The 14,166-nt window shown below is 40.0% G+C and overlaps 1 protein-coding gene across 1 annotated transcript; it reads right to left on the reverse strand.

Moving 5' to 3' along the window:
* Nucleotides 1-3,273: 3,273 nt before the first annotated feature.
* NXPE4 (neurexophilin and PC-esterase domain family member 4) lies at nt 3,274-13,141 on the reverse strand. The gene is given in 6 exon segments (XM_047691601.1): nt 3,274-3,899; nt 6,253-6,450; nt 11,110-11,118; nt 11,963-12,021; nt 12,533-12,593; nt 12,596-13,141. Coding segments are annotated over 6 exon segments (1,491 nt in total). The 5' UTR covers nt 13,134-13,141.
* Between the last annotated feature and the right edge of the window lie 1,025 nt (nt 13,142-14,166).

Genomic DNA, 14,166 nt, shown 5'->3' on the forward strand with positions numbered 1-14,166 from the left:
GACCGATTCTCTCAAGCATCTCTCCTGCACATTGTCAGACTTTCTCAGTAGAGGGCGCTGGAGGGACATTACCGGAGGAAGGACTTAGGCTGCTATTTCCAGCGGCTCTGCGGTGGGTTGGTGTTGTGGGTATGGGGTTGTCTGGTGGAGCTCCCCAGTCTTGTTCCCAGAACCTGTCCATCATTTGGTGACCTCGCAGCCTCCTCTCGGACTAGCGATGATCTTCCCGGCCCTTTGCAACAAGGAAAACAAAGCTTCCTGCCTATGAAGGCCTCCTGTTTGCGTGGGCAATCCATTCCTTGGCAGGTCTCCTGCAGAATTTGCCCGTGTCCAGGTCCCCGCCTGCTCTGCCTGCCCGTGCCCCTGCGTGCCAATCACCTGCACCCTGCACGCACCACAGGGGGTGATTTTTGCTTGCCCAGCAACTGCACACCAGCTGTGGCCTGGGCCAACCTTCACCCTCTGCTACTTTCACGGACAAGGTCTGACCCTCTGACCCACAACATGGAGGGCCCCTCCCCTGGATTCCCTCCCTCTACCCTAAGGATACCATATGGTTCCCTTATATGTTACCATCACTCCTTCATCAAGGGTTTCATAATTCTATGAGACATCCTTGCTTTAGTTCACAGTGTGGTGCCTACCTTCTAACGGGGTCCAGAGTAATACAATGGCAAGAGATTATAACTGTAATAATTCAGCAGTAAATAGTACTTAGAATATACCAGTTTTTGAACATTCTCCTTGGCAAGATCCTCATATGTGTAATTAAAAAACACTTACCTTCTGCCGTGAATTGTGTAAGACCGATGAATCACAGACCTGTACCTCTGAACAAATAATACATTATATGTTAATTAAAACAAAACAAAACAAAAACAAAACCACTCACCTCAGTTTCTTCTCAGTAATATTTCTTATCATCCTTGCTTCTTGGTAATAGTTTTCTTTGGAAATATTCACTTCTTTGTTTCTTTTAGGAATATTTATCGATCTGTAAGAATCCATCCTTCCCAAAAGGTTGGGTGCTGGGCATTTTCCCCTTTTCCTCCTGTTAGAAGACCAGCTTGCATCTGCTGTGTGCACACTTGGCAATCATCTCAGACGGGAAAGGACCACCTTAAATGTCAAGGAGACATAGAGACAGTTACCTCTGAGTTTCTGATGATTCAGTTTTTGGAAGAACCAAAAGTGCTAACTTCTGAGAGCTATTCTGAATGTTTTATCTGAGCCTACCCTTTCTCTTAGGATTTATACATTACAAACCTATTTCTTTTTCTTTTCTTAAAAACTCTAGGTCATATTCTAATTTTTGGTCTCTGTTTTAAAATTATAGACCTGTGTGTGTCTTTTTCAAAAATCTGCTCCTTTCGCAAGACCTCCAGCGCCCCTGACCCGTTCTCACCGCGGGTGAAGAGTGTGGTCACGGAAAGTCACTTCATAACAAAACAACACACGCTCTGCCCATTTCCGTGGTTTCACAACTCTCATTCATTCTGACCTTAGCAACTACAAGAGTCTACAGTGACGCCCAGGTTCAGGTAACCAGTCCCTCTCCCCCTTGCATTTTCTTCTTATTCTCCTGCTTCTTCTATTTTCTCCTTCCTCGACTGCCTTCTCATGGTAATTAGAATAAAATTCAAACTCCTTGCCATAGGCTACAAAGGCCAGACAGAACCTGGCCCCTTCCTTCCCCTCTATCTTCTCCCTCCATGTTTCCCGCTTTGACAATACTCCAGGCATCATGATCTCCTGTTCCTTAAATAAACCCAGCTCCGTCATATCTCAGGGGTTTTGCAATTGTCATTTTTTCGGTCTCTACTTCCTCTCATGGATGCCTCCTTTCCAGGAGTTCTATCTCCCTTGAAACGCCTTCCTCTCTGAGATGCCTTCTCTACTCGTCACCTGCATCACCAGCACGCCATCACTGTCCATTAATTACGTCACATACTTTATTGATATGACTTTAGCAAGTTGGAATTAATTTATATCTTATCTTTTTTCATTATAGTGTAAATTCCTTGATGGCAGAGAATTCATGTGCCTTTTGATCACTTTATCTCTTAAGGACTAGATAGTTCCTGGCACATGCTAGATAATATTTTTTGGCCATCTGAATGTTTACTGGACACTAAACTGTGAACCGTGGTTCATGAGCAAATAAGTAGAAAATTTATTATCCCTCACCCAAAGGAAACTGGATAAATGGATTATGTTTCTATTATAATTGTTCTTTCCTAGAAGTGGCAAGAGTAGGTCAGAGGCCCTATGGTATCTGGGGCATAGCTTAGAGTGAAAAATTAAGAAGAGGAAGCCAAATTGTTTTATAGTAATTATACTGCATCTTTCAACTGAAATTCTATCAGTCATTCTTGTTAGGTCAAGTTTTGGAAGGTCTGTTAGAACCCAAGAGAAAGAGATTAAAACATTAACCTATATGTGCAGATTATAGGAACCAATGTTTTTGATCATCTACATTGTGGTTTTCCACCATATTTCAAGCAGTGGAGCTTTCTTCAAATCAAAAGCCCTCCAACAAGTCCAACACACCTGTAAGTTAGCCTGGCTGATGGCCTGGCTGACATGGTGTGCCAGAACTTGCACCCTGCCGGCCAGGCACCTGTTCTAAGTCTTACCCCTCCAGGCAGTACCTGAAGTACGACCTGCAGCACACAGATCTGCAGAGAGCAAGGTCTGAAGAAATCACAAGCCTTAGACTGACTCCTTAATTTGGGAAAGAGTCCGAGAGAGCTGATGTGCTTTACCCAAAGTTGTAACCAACTTCTTGAATCCTAGGGAATTGTGCCTTTACATGTATTGTCTTTTATTCCTGGAGGATAAATTCTATCAAATCTGCTTAGCTCCTACCAGTGGGAGTTCTTATAGGGAGAGAAAAGTCAGAGGTTTTCAGTATCTAGGAGGCCTTGCCTAGAATTCTGTTGCTCCTTAGGACAGCAGCCATGAAGAATTGCCTTACAGAATTTCTCTTGCCACTTGGAAATCATCTTGAGCTTGTCTTTAGCAGCAGAGACAGGAAAATGGGACTGCTTTCTCCCAATATTTTCAAATAACTTCACTGCACGGGATTTCCATGAATCAGAGACCGCTTATAACCATTAGGTGTCTTGACTTGCCATTTGTGAAGAGTAGCAGGACTCTGGTTAAGAAGTGTAGCTCCTTTTCATGGGCATTTCTAATTTTTATTCTTAAGTGGATGCCCAATTAGAAATAATTTGGTTGAATCGGCAGTTTATGGATTAGACATAGTGCAGATTATCTCATGCTAACTGGGAGTTCAGAGCCAAACACAGGAACTGACACGATAGCAGACTTAATTAAGTGAATGGATTTCAGAGGGGTCATCTGGCAAATATAGTTTAACAATATACTAACTTGATTTCTCACTACAGATTGCGGTGGGTGGACATTATTTGTGCCACGTGCAATTGTTGTATCCCAGGCATCGATGATGCCCACATTGAGATCTTGAAATATATCCTTAATGGCAAGATACTGGACATAACCATGAAAGTCCCTGAATCTTTCCACATCACCCTGCATCTCCCTGATATTTTCTGCCTTGATAATAACCATAGTGTCTGGGCTTCTCAGAAGAAGACGTTGAACTGCCTTATAGATATTGAGGGTCCTTTGGATAAAAACATCAATGGGGAAGGGTCTGAAATGCTGACCCAGAGAAATAGCAATGACAGTGCTCTTTCCTCCTCCAGTTCTGTCAATGACTTGAGCTATATATTCAATTTCTTTCACTGAATAGGTCAATGGTCCAATCAGAGGGTAGCCATGTTTTTGCCACTGGATGTTGATATTCTTGTCCAAGTCCACAGCAAGCTGGTGTTGAAGTCTTCCAGATTCATGCAGATCCACGGACTTCAGTGCTGATGACCAAAAGACAATCCCAAATGAAACAAGTGAAAAGTTACAAAGATGATAAAGACAGAAGAAAAGGTTTGGTGTTTATAATACGTCAATCGTGACTGATTACAGGTTTAAATGAAGGAATAGTTTTGAAACTTACTTGAATAATCCGAAGTATTCCATGGATAAGAAGTTATATAAGAAGTTCCCTTTTAGAATGATGTAGAAGCAAATTGACTGGGGATGGTAAGCACTGACGTAACTTAAGTTATATATATAGAATATATATAAGTATATAAAATTCCAGTCTTAGGGAAACAGAGTATGTGGAGAAATAGGTTTACTTGTGTGTGTTTTTTTTAATGCAAAGACATCAATTAGTACTTTCTCTATCTTCAAGCTTAATCTACAGCTCACAAGATGTACAAAATACCTAAAAAATTAACTACATCATGCTCCAATGAAGTTATGTCAGTGCTTACCATCCCCAGTCAGTTTGCTTCTATGTGATTCTACAAGAGAACATATGTAACTTCTTATTCATAGAACACACACAATTGTCATGTTGTAGAAGATCAAGAGATTAAATGACCTGCTCAGGGTTACACAGCTAGTGACAGACGCTGCACCTCGATTTGAAATTCCTCCCAATTCTTGTGAAAACTGTCTACCCAATCTTAGAACCCACGAAAATAGGAGCCTAATACGAATAGAATAAAATGAAGTCCTTCCATTTTCCATCCTATAAATTAGGCCTTTATCAGACTACTGGGGCCAGCTGCTTTGTAGTCAGAACTTCTGAGGAAAATATGTAGAAAAGGATTATTAATGCTTTGTAACAAGTACCATCTTTGAAGTAAAGGGCTATATTTAAAGTTTTCACCCACAGCGTTTGAAAATAAAGACACCGGAGCATTAGTGGAAGGAAAATGGCAATATCATGGTCTTCTTTCTGCTTCTAATTTACTTCAATTTCCTTTTCCAAAGCCTGCTATAAAATGTAACTTTTAACAAAACGTGCAACAGATATTTTGCTACAATTTAAAAGCTTAGACAAAGAGGGGGGTAATTCATTAAATTCTGTGCTTTTCATAACCTAAGAGATCCACTGTTACACAGAAGGTGATGCTGAAGATTACCCCCAGATCCTGAGTTTTATGAACGAGAAAAGTGAGGTCTGCAGGAGTTCAGAGATCACAGTTTACAACTCCCCCCCTCCCCCCCACCTTTTATTGCGAATTCCACCTATTGCTTGGAGCCAAGTTCCCTACTGTTTTTCCCTTTTTATTGGGAGGATCAGCTGACCTTCTAAGTTTGAGATCCCAAGAGTGGCAGCATGTCAGGCCATAACAGAGCCACAGAAGGTGCACTGTCCCCAGGGAAGACAGGACCCAGGACCCAGTAGGCAGGAAGTCACAGTTTGCCAGGTAAGAGTGCTAAGATCAACCGGTGAATTCGGAATTATTATTGGTGCGTCCTTTGTTTAGTAGGTGGAGTAGGTCTAGGATTCTAGCCACTGGATTCCAACCCCAACTTGGACATGGGATACAGCTGCAGTAGCTCTTGTTTACTGGACCCTATGTGTCTATGGGCCTTGCTTGTTAAGTATTTATAACCATTATCTCATTTAGTCTTCATAACAACCACCAGATAATATTGTGTAGCTGGAGGAGGAAAATGAGGCACAGAAAATAAGTAACACGTCAAAGGCCATCGCTTCTAAGTGGCACAGTCTATGTATGTTAGATAATACAGCCCATGCTTGTAAGTATTATTTCTAACGGATGCCAAGTCATCGCCTTGCTCCTGGAATCTCTCTTTTCATGTAATGACAATAGGGATGACAGCTTATACCAAAGAGGGTTTACCCATGTAACAAACAATTCCAAAAGCATTGTATATATTACTTCATTTTGCCAGGTGTGTACTATTTTCACCTCCATTTTACACATGAAGAAACTTAGAGGGACAACAGTTATGTAACTTGCCCAAGATTACCCAGATAGGACCTGCAGAAGCCAGATTTTGCCCCCAGGAACTCTGGATCTAGAATCCACACCCTTAAGCATTATGCCGACTGTCGAAAATGGACAATATAAGATCTTATATTATTTTCAGCTCTGTCAATGACTTTCTGGGCATGCTGGCTACATTCTGAGGTACGCATTGGGATAGGGATGGAATAAACCTTCTCTGCACATCCTCCATTCCAGTTAGATGAACGTATTCTTTTAAAGGAAAGACAATTATGTGTTGAAAAGTTTCAATGTGTTGTGGTTAAGAAATATGAAGAAGGCATATTCTACTGCTTCCTTGGAACAAAAAGTAAAATTTCTGAAACGGATATATATAATAGCTTAGACTGAGGCATACTGTCGATACCGTTTTTGAAATATTCCATCCACTGGCGGATCATGGAATCGGCCATTAGATATATGAATGTTCCTCTAAGGCATTCTTTCATTTTGATTGGAGCCAAACTACAGGAGACTGGATTCCATGTCTCTTTCCAAACATGTCCCCCAGGGATTGTGGATGCCATTCCAAACTTGCATTTCTTTTTCATTGGAACTGTTTTTCCCTGCCAAAAATAACAGCAAGAGAAGATCTAAAATATCACATATTCATCAGTAATTATTAAGAACCTACTATCATTTCTAAGTATTCTTTTAATAGGTCACGAGAGAGGTGAAAAACCCTATTGAAGCATCATCCTCTTAATAAATAGTTATTTTTGGTAAAATCTTTCTGATATGAATTTTTTAAATAGTGCTCGTTAAAGTTTATTATAGAGAACATGTTTTTTTCCCCCTCGCCCCCCCCCCCAAAAGAACCCTCTGGGTAAAATTTAAATATTTGTTTGGCTTCCTCTGAAAGTAAAGTTATCAGTTCTTGCTTAGTAATAAAAACTCAATTATTTTATCATTTTAGCCCATTTTACCCTCAAGTTTGTCACACTTTGTCATAGTATCATAAGTGACATCTGGAAATTCTTTGAATAGAGGGTCCTGGATGGCAGCGTAGGCAGACCCTGAACTCACCCCCTTCCATGGATACACCAAGTCTACACCACATACACAGCAATTCCTCCTGAAGAACTGAGGGCTGGTTGAACAGCTACTTCACAATGAACGACAGAGGGACCACACAGAGGAGGATAAAAAGATGATGATAACCGTAGGAGCCCTACCTCCAATGTGGCAACTTGATTAGGGAGGGATATCAGACTTGCTTGTCCTGGGGCATAGTAAAAAACAGCTATTTAAAAGGCAACTAGTGTTTAAGTAAAGGAAATCCACTCATTCACACTGAATCATCTGCCAAAAAAGTAGTGGAACTACTGAAACTCTTTCTGGGGTTGGAGATGGACAAGGACTGTGTGTGTGTGTGTGTGCGTGCACGCGCGCGCACTCCCCCTCCACTGTAATAGCCTGGATGGGAGCAGGATCCAGGTGCTCTGGCCAGTTTATTAGGGCTTCCCTAGGAAGTCCCAGGCCTCTAGTTCACATTAGCTCCCACTGCCCCCAAAGGCACCACCCCATCCCAACAGTTTGTGCCCTCCCCAGCTCCATCTATCCTGCCAAAGGGCCCCAGAATGGCAGGCCACAGGATTTCCCCAGGCCATGCCTGACCCAGCTATCCTGCCAAGGTGGCTCAGGCAGCCCTGGCATGGTGGACACCAGGAACCCACTGGCATGTACCCACTCCAGACTCAGCCATCTCACAAGGATGGACATAGCAGGATCCCCTGGCCCATGCCCACTCCAGGCCCAGCTATCTCATGAGGGTGGCCCCACCCCAGTAACACCCTGGAGACCCCAGGCATGCCTGCTCCAGCCCCAGTCATCCAGGTTTTGGCAACCTGATGCCAAAACCACCAGGCACACAGTTTACACAGAGAATGCTCCTACACAAGGCCACTCTTTTAAGACAGAGTGAGGTAACTATTCTGCTTAATTCATTAAAAAAAAGATAACAAAACAAAACCCACAAAAAGTCAAGCAAAACGAGGAACAAAGAATTACGTTCCAAATGAAAAAAACACTAAAACCTCAGAAAAACCCAAATGAAACAGAGATAAGTAATTGACCCGATAAAGTGTTCAAAGTAATGGTTATAAAGAGACTGACCAAAATGGGCAAATGGAGAACTTCAATAAAGAGTTAGAAAATGTAAAAATGAGTCAGCACTAAAGAACACAAACTGAAATGAAAGTAAACTAGAGTAAACCAACAGTGGATTAGATGAAACAGAGGAATGGAATCTTCTGGAAATGATAAAGGGTTTTCTTTAAACAGAAAATGGGCTACAATGAGAAATACACATATTTATATATAAATATATAGAATATATATATATAAAAGAAAAAATTGATAAAGGCAACTATGCAGTAAAGGCAGTAAATCAGCCTCTTAAAGAACTAGTATGAAAGTTAAATACAAAAATAGGTTAAACTATGACCATAAAAACAGTTAAAGGTTACACAAAATAAAAAGACATAAAATAAGACATCAAAAAAAATGGGCAGTGGGGGGAATAAAATTGTACTGTTTTACGATGCATTTAAACTTAATTGACTATCAGCTTAATACATATATGTGAATATATGAACCTTATAGTATCCATGAACAAAAATCTGTAATAGATAAACAAAAGAGGAAGGAACCCAAATATAACTGTCAAGAAAATAAATTAAAAGGGAAGACAAGAACAGAAGAACCATAAAAAGAACCAGAAAACAATAAATAGAATAGCATTAAGTACATACCTATCTATAATTAATTTAAGTGGACTAAATGCTCTAATCAAAAGGAAAGAAAGAACAGAATGCACAAGTTACCAATATTAGAAATGAAAAAGGATCACTAAAGATTCTGTAGACATTAAAAGGGTAACAAGGCAATATTACAATAAAAGTGAATGCCAACAAATTTCAAAATTTAGAGGAGATGGATAAATTCTTTGAAAAATACAACTTGCAAAATTGATAAAAGATGAAACAAAACATCTGAATAGGCATATTCATGTGAAATCAATTAAATTTATAATTATAACTTCTCAGAAAGAAAAAAAACAGACATAAGGTGGCAAAACAGATAAAAAAAACTAAGACCACCTGTATGCTGCCTACAAGAGACTCATTTCAGATCTAAAGACACACAGGCTGACAGTGAAGGAAAGCAAGACATTCCATGCAAATGAAAATTAAAAAGAAAGTTGGTACACAATATTTGCGTAGGACAAAATAGACTTTAAAACATAGAAAGGCTGGGCGCCTGGGTGGCTCAGTGGGTTAAGCCGCTGCCTTCGGCTCAGGTCATGATCTCAGGGTCCTGGGATCGAGTCCCACATTGGGCTCTCTGCTCAGCAGGGAGCCTGCTTCCCTCTCTCTCTCTCTCTCTCTGCCTGCCTTTCTGTCTACTTGTGATCTCTCGCTGTCAAATAAATAAATAAAATCTTAAAAAAAAAAAAAGAAATCTCTTAAAAAAAAAATAAAAAAAAATAAAACATAGAAAGGCATCACATAATGATAAAGGGCTAAATCCAAGCAGGGGATATAATGTTTGTAGTATTTATGCAACCCAACATAGGATCACCTAAATACATAAAACAAATATTAACAGACACAAGAGGAAATTGACAGTAGCACAATAATAGTAGAAGACTTAAATACTCCATGCTTCCGTCAATGGTTACATCATCCAGATACTTTTAAAGATTTTTATTTATTTATTTGACAGAGAGAAATCAAAAGTAGGCAGAGAGGCAGGCAGAGAGAGAGGAGGAAGCAGGCTCCCTGCTGAGCAGAAAGCCCGATGCGGGGCTCGAACCCAGGACCTGGGATCATGACCTGAGCCGAAGGCAGCGGCTTAACCCACTGAGCCACCCAGGCGCCCCCAGATACTTTTAATAAGGAAACACTGGCCTTAAATGACACATTAGATCAAATAGACTTAACAGAGATCTATAGAAAATTTCATTCAAAACCTTCAGAACACACATTTTTAAAGTGCATAGGGAACATTCGCCAGGATAGATCACGTGTTAGGCCACAAAACAAGTCTCATTAAATTCAAAAAGACTGAAATATTACCAAGCATCTTTTCCAATCACAATGGTATGAAACTAGGAATCAATTACAAGAAGAACTGGAAAAACCATGAACACATGGAGACCAAACAGCAAGTTACTAAACAACTAATGTGTTAAAAAAAATCAGAGGAAGTAAAAAAAAAACAAAACAAAACAAAACAAAAAAAAAAAACCACTTTGAGGCAAATGAAAACAGAACCACAACTCCCCCAAATCTATGGGACATGGCAAAAACAGTTCTAAGAGAAAGTTTGTAGCACTATAGCAAAAAATAAACCAAAAAAGTCCAAATAAACAGTCCAATTTTATACCTAAAGAAACTAGAGAAAAAGAACAAAGCCTGAAGTTAGAAGAGGAAAAGACTTACTAAAGATCAGAGTGGAAATAAATGGAAGAGAACATGAAAAAAAAAAATAGAAAAGATCAATGAACTAAAAGCTGGTTGTTGGAAAAGGTAAACAGAATCAATTAACCACTATCCAGATTCATTAATGAAAATAAGAAAACACAAATAAAATTGGAAATGAAAAAGGAGGGGTGCCTGGTGACAATCAGTTAAGGGTCTGCCTTTGGCTCAGGTCATGATCCCAGGGTCCTGAGATAGAGCCACACATCTGGCTCCCTGCTCTACAGGAAGCCTTGCTTCTCCCTCTCATCTGCCCTTCCCCCTCACTCATTAGCTCTGTCCCTCTATCTCTCAAATAAATAAAATCTTAAAAAAAAAGTGAAAACAGAGAAATCACAAATGATATTACATATGTAAAATATCATAAGAGATTATATGAAAAATTACAGGCCAAAAATTTGGAAAACCTAGAAGAAACGAACAGCTTCCCATCTCTGAATTATAAAGAAATAGAAAATCTGAATAGACCAATTACAAGGACTGAAAATGAATCAGTAACAAAACTTTTCAAAAAGCAAAAGTCCAGAACCAGACAGCTTCCCAGGTGAATTCTAGTAAATACCCAAAGAAAAGTTGATACCTAGGGGCACCTGGGTGGCTCAGTGGGTTAAAGCCTCTGCCTTCGGCTCAGGCCATGATCCCAGGCTCCTGGGATCGAGCCCTGAGTCGGGCTCTCTGCTCAGCGGGGAGCCTGCTTCCTCCTCTCTCTCTCTGCCTGTCTCTCAGCCAACTTGTGATCTCTATCAAATAAATGAATAAAATCTTAAATAAAAAAAATTGATACCTAGTTTTCTCAAATTATTCTAAAAAAATTATAAAGAAAGAATGCTTCCAAACTCATTTTGCAAGGCCAGCACTACCGTGATACCAAAACTAGGCAAATACATCACACACACAAAATTATAGGTCAATATCCATGATGAACTTAGATGAAAAAAACCTTAACAAAATACTGACAAACCAAATTCAACAATACATTAAAAAGATCATATACCACCCTCGAATGGGATTTATTTCAGGAATGCAAGGATGGTTCAGTACCTGCAAATCAATGTGATACATGTATTAGCAAATTAGGATATAAATCACATGATCACCTTAATAGATGCAGAGAATGAATATGACAACATTCAATACACATTTATAAGAACTCTTAAATTGAGTATTAAATAAACCTATCTCTACATAAGAGACTCTTAGATGGCAGGTTAGAAACCTCTAGATGGTGATTTTTGGGCTTATCGTGATGTGGGAAGGAGATGATGGTGCTGATGTGGGGAGGGAAACACCTAGGTGTAAATAGAGAGTTTTGACAGTTGAAGGTTATCATGTTGAATGAGCAGGTAATCTGTTGCCCGATAAATAGATTAATGATGAATTATAGTTACTTAAACAGGTTTATGATACCCTAGTGATTCCAATCATTTATTCACTTGGGTAACTGATATCTTGGCTCACCACGGAGAAGACTGATGTGCAGAGATACCAATAGGGCAGATAACAATGAACAAGTCCACCAGAAGAAAGAAACCCTTTGAATGAGTTTAGTGCTAAGCACCACCCATCATCCCAGGGAGAACTTACTGTTGCATTTGGAGACATTAATGGCATTGTTTTCCATAATCTCTACACCCACATTTGCCCTTAAAGAGACAGATACAAAAATTAATCTGCAGGTGACCCCAAAGATCAGGAAACGTTAACAGCCACATTATTTATTGCTTCAGTGATTACTTAGTGCTAATAATTGGCTACTGTACCCACAGTTTCAGGCCATTGATTAAATTTCCCTTCCTTTGCTTATTAGTCCAGGGGTACAGATACCCAGAAGGGATGCAAGGTAATTTATTGAAGTACAGTAAGAATATATTCGAGCATGCACTTACATGTATGTTCCTCATTCCCTTTCAATTTTTATTTTGTTTACATATCTTTTTATTTCACTGATAAGGGTTAAAAATCCAAAAAGACTGGGGACTACTGGAACATAAACACTGTCCCCAAATGAAAATGAATTCACAGATTTTTTTTTTTCTAAAATGGCTCTTCATAGAGTCCCAAAATTGATATATTCAGAGCTCTTTCCTTTGGATCAACATGGAGGCTAAATCATTGCCACATTTTCCCTGGTAGTCTCCAGAAATAATTATTTACCTTTTGAAGAGGCTCCCTTCTTGTCTGCTAAGATAAGAAACCTCCGTGTTTTTGGAATGCGTGTGAGTGCAGCACAGGACACGTGCTGAGGTCTCACACCGTAGGAGGCTTCTTGGTCTTGAGCACCCAGGTACTCACAGAGCTCAGTGCTGGAGTTTAAAACTGGGGCACAATCAGTATTGACATGGGAGGTGCCACCGGTAAACTGGCCCGTGAACATCACCCTGTCATAGCCTTGGTTCCTTGCCCTCCAGAGAGCCAACACCCCTTCACTGGGATGGATAAGTAGGACAGACAGAGAGACCCAGCCCTCCCGGAAGAGGGTAAAACTGACAAGGTAAGTGCCATTGTTGAAGTCTGTCACCTTCCCAGAAGCACCTGCCTTCAGGGCTGGGGAGGACATCCTGGCCCTCTGGAAGTGCCCTCCATATTCCTTCCTGTGACCCAAGTGGTCCCTCACCCCCAGCAGGATGTCTAGCTGATCCCCCCTGCAGTAGGCATCTTGAGGGTGGAGGATGGTGGCTGTGCCGTGTGCAGCACCGGTGTTGGTGCTCATGTGGGTGAAAGGTCTGGGTGGGATCAACTGGTCTAGTTTCTCCATGATTCTCTTTATTCTTAGCTCAGTCTCTGCTGATGAACTACTGGATGCAGTGGTAATCAGGACTTGAGGACTTCATGATAAAGTTCCAGTGATGGAGGGAGAGGGGCAGCTTAAATACAGTCCATATCTGAAATGATAATGAATACAATAAACATAGAGAATGTTTTTATGTAATATGATTTTTGGTAGGCTAGCCAACTTTGATCTTTTATAGAATAATGGGACATAAAAAAATAAAATGATACTGAGATTTTATCATTGTGTATGTTTCATGGGCAAAATAATTTTCCTTAAATTTGGTGGTGGAACTCCATTTTTCACTGGCTAATATATTTTGGGTTCTAGGATCTTCTTTCCCAGAGTGATGATGGTAAAATAGACATTTGCTGGGCAGTTGTGAAGACGTGGAAAATGTTTTTTAACTGCAAAGCGCACAACGAGTGTTTATTGTCCTATTATTTCTTAATCTTAAAACTAGAATTCAGTCATTAAAAAAATCCCTAAGAAAGTGTTTAAGATGCATGGGGGTTTTATGTAAAATTTGATTTTTTCCATTTGATATTTTATATGTTGCTTAAACATTCTATGATATGTATCAGTATTTTTCAGATTGCTTTAGTTAACTTAGGAGATAATAAACATAGGTTTATAAAAATATTTTCTAATAAAAAATAACACTGATTATTAAAAATGAGACAACGCCAAACTATATAGGCCAACCATTGATATGTCACTGTTAATATTTTGGTGATTTTTCTTTCATTCTCTACATGCCATTTCACATGATTGTGAACAAACTGCATATTACCAATGAATTTTGATATTTTAAAAATCAGTTGTTAGAAACCCCACCTTATGGGACACCTGGGTGGCTCAGTCAGTTAAGCAGCTGCCTTTGGCTCAGGTTATGATCCCAGGATCCTGGGATCGAGTCCCACATCAGGCTCCTTGCTTGGCAGGGAGCCTGCTTCTCCCTCTGCCTCTGCTTGCCACTCTGCGGGCTTGTCCGCTTGCTCTCTCTCTCTCTCTGACA

The sequence above is a fragment of the Lutra lutra genome, chromosome 10 (genome assembly GCF_902655055.1).
Source record: "Lutra lutra chromosome 10, mLutLut1.2, whole genome shotgun sequence".
Lineage (NCBI taxonomy): Eukaryota > Metazoa > Chordata > Mammalia > Carnivora > Mustelidae > Lutra > Lutra lutra.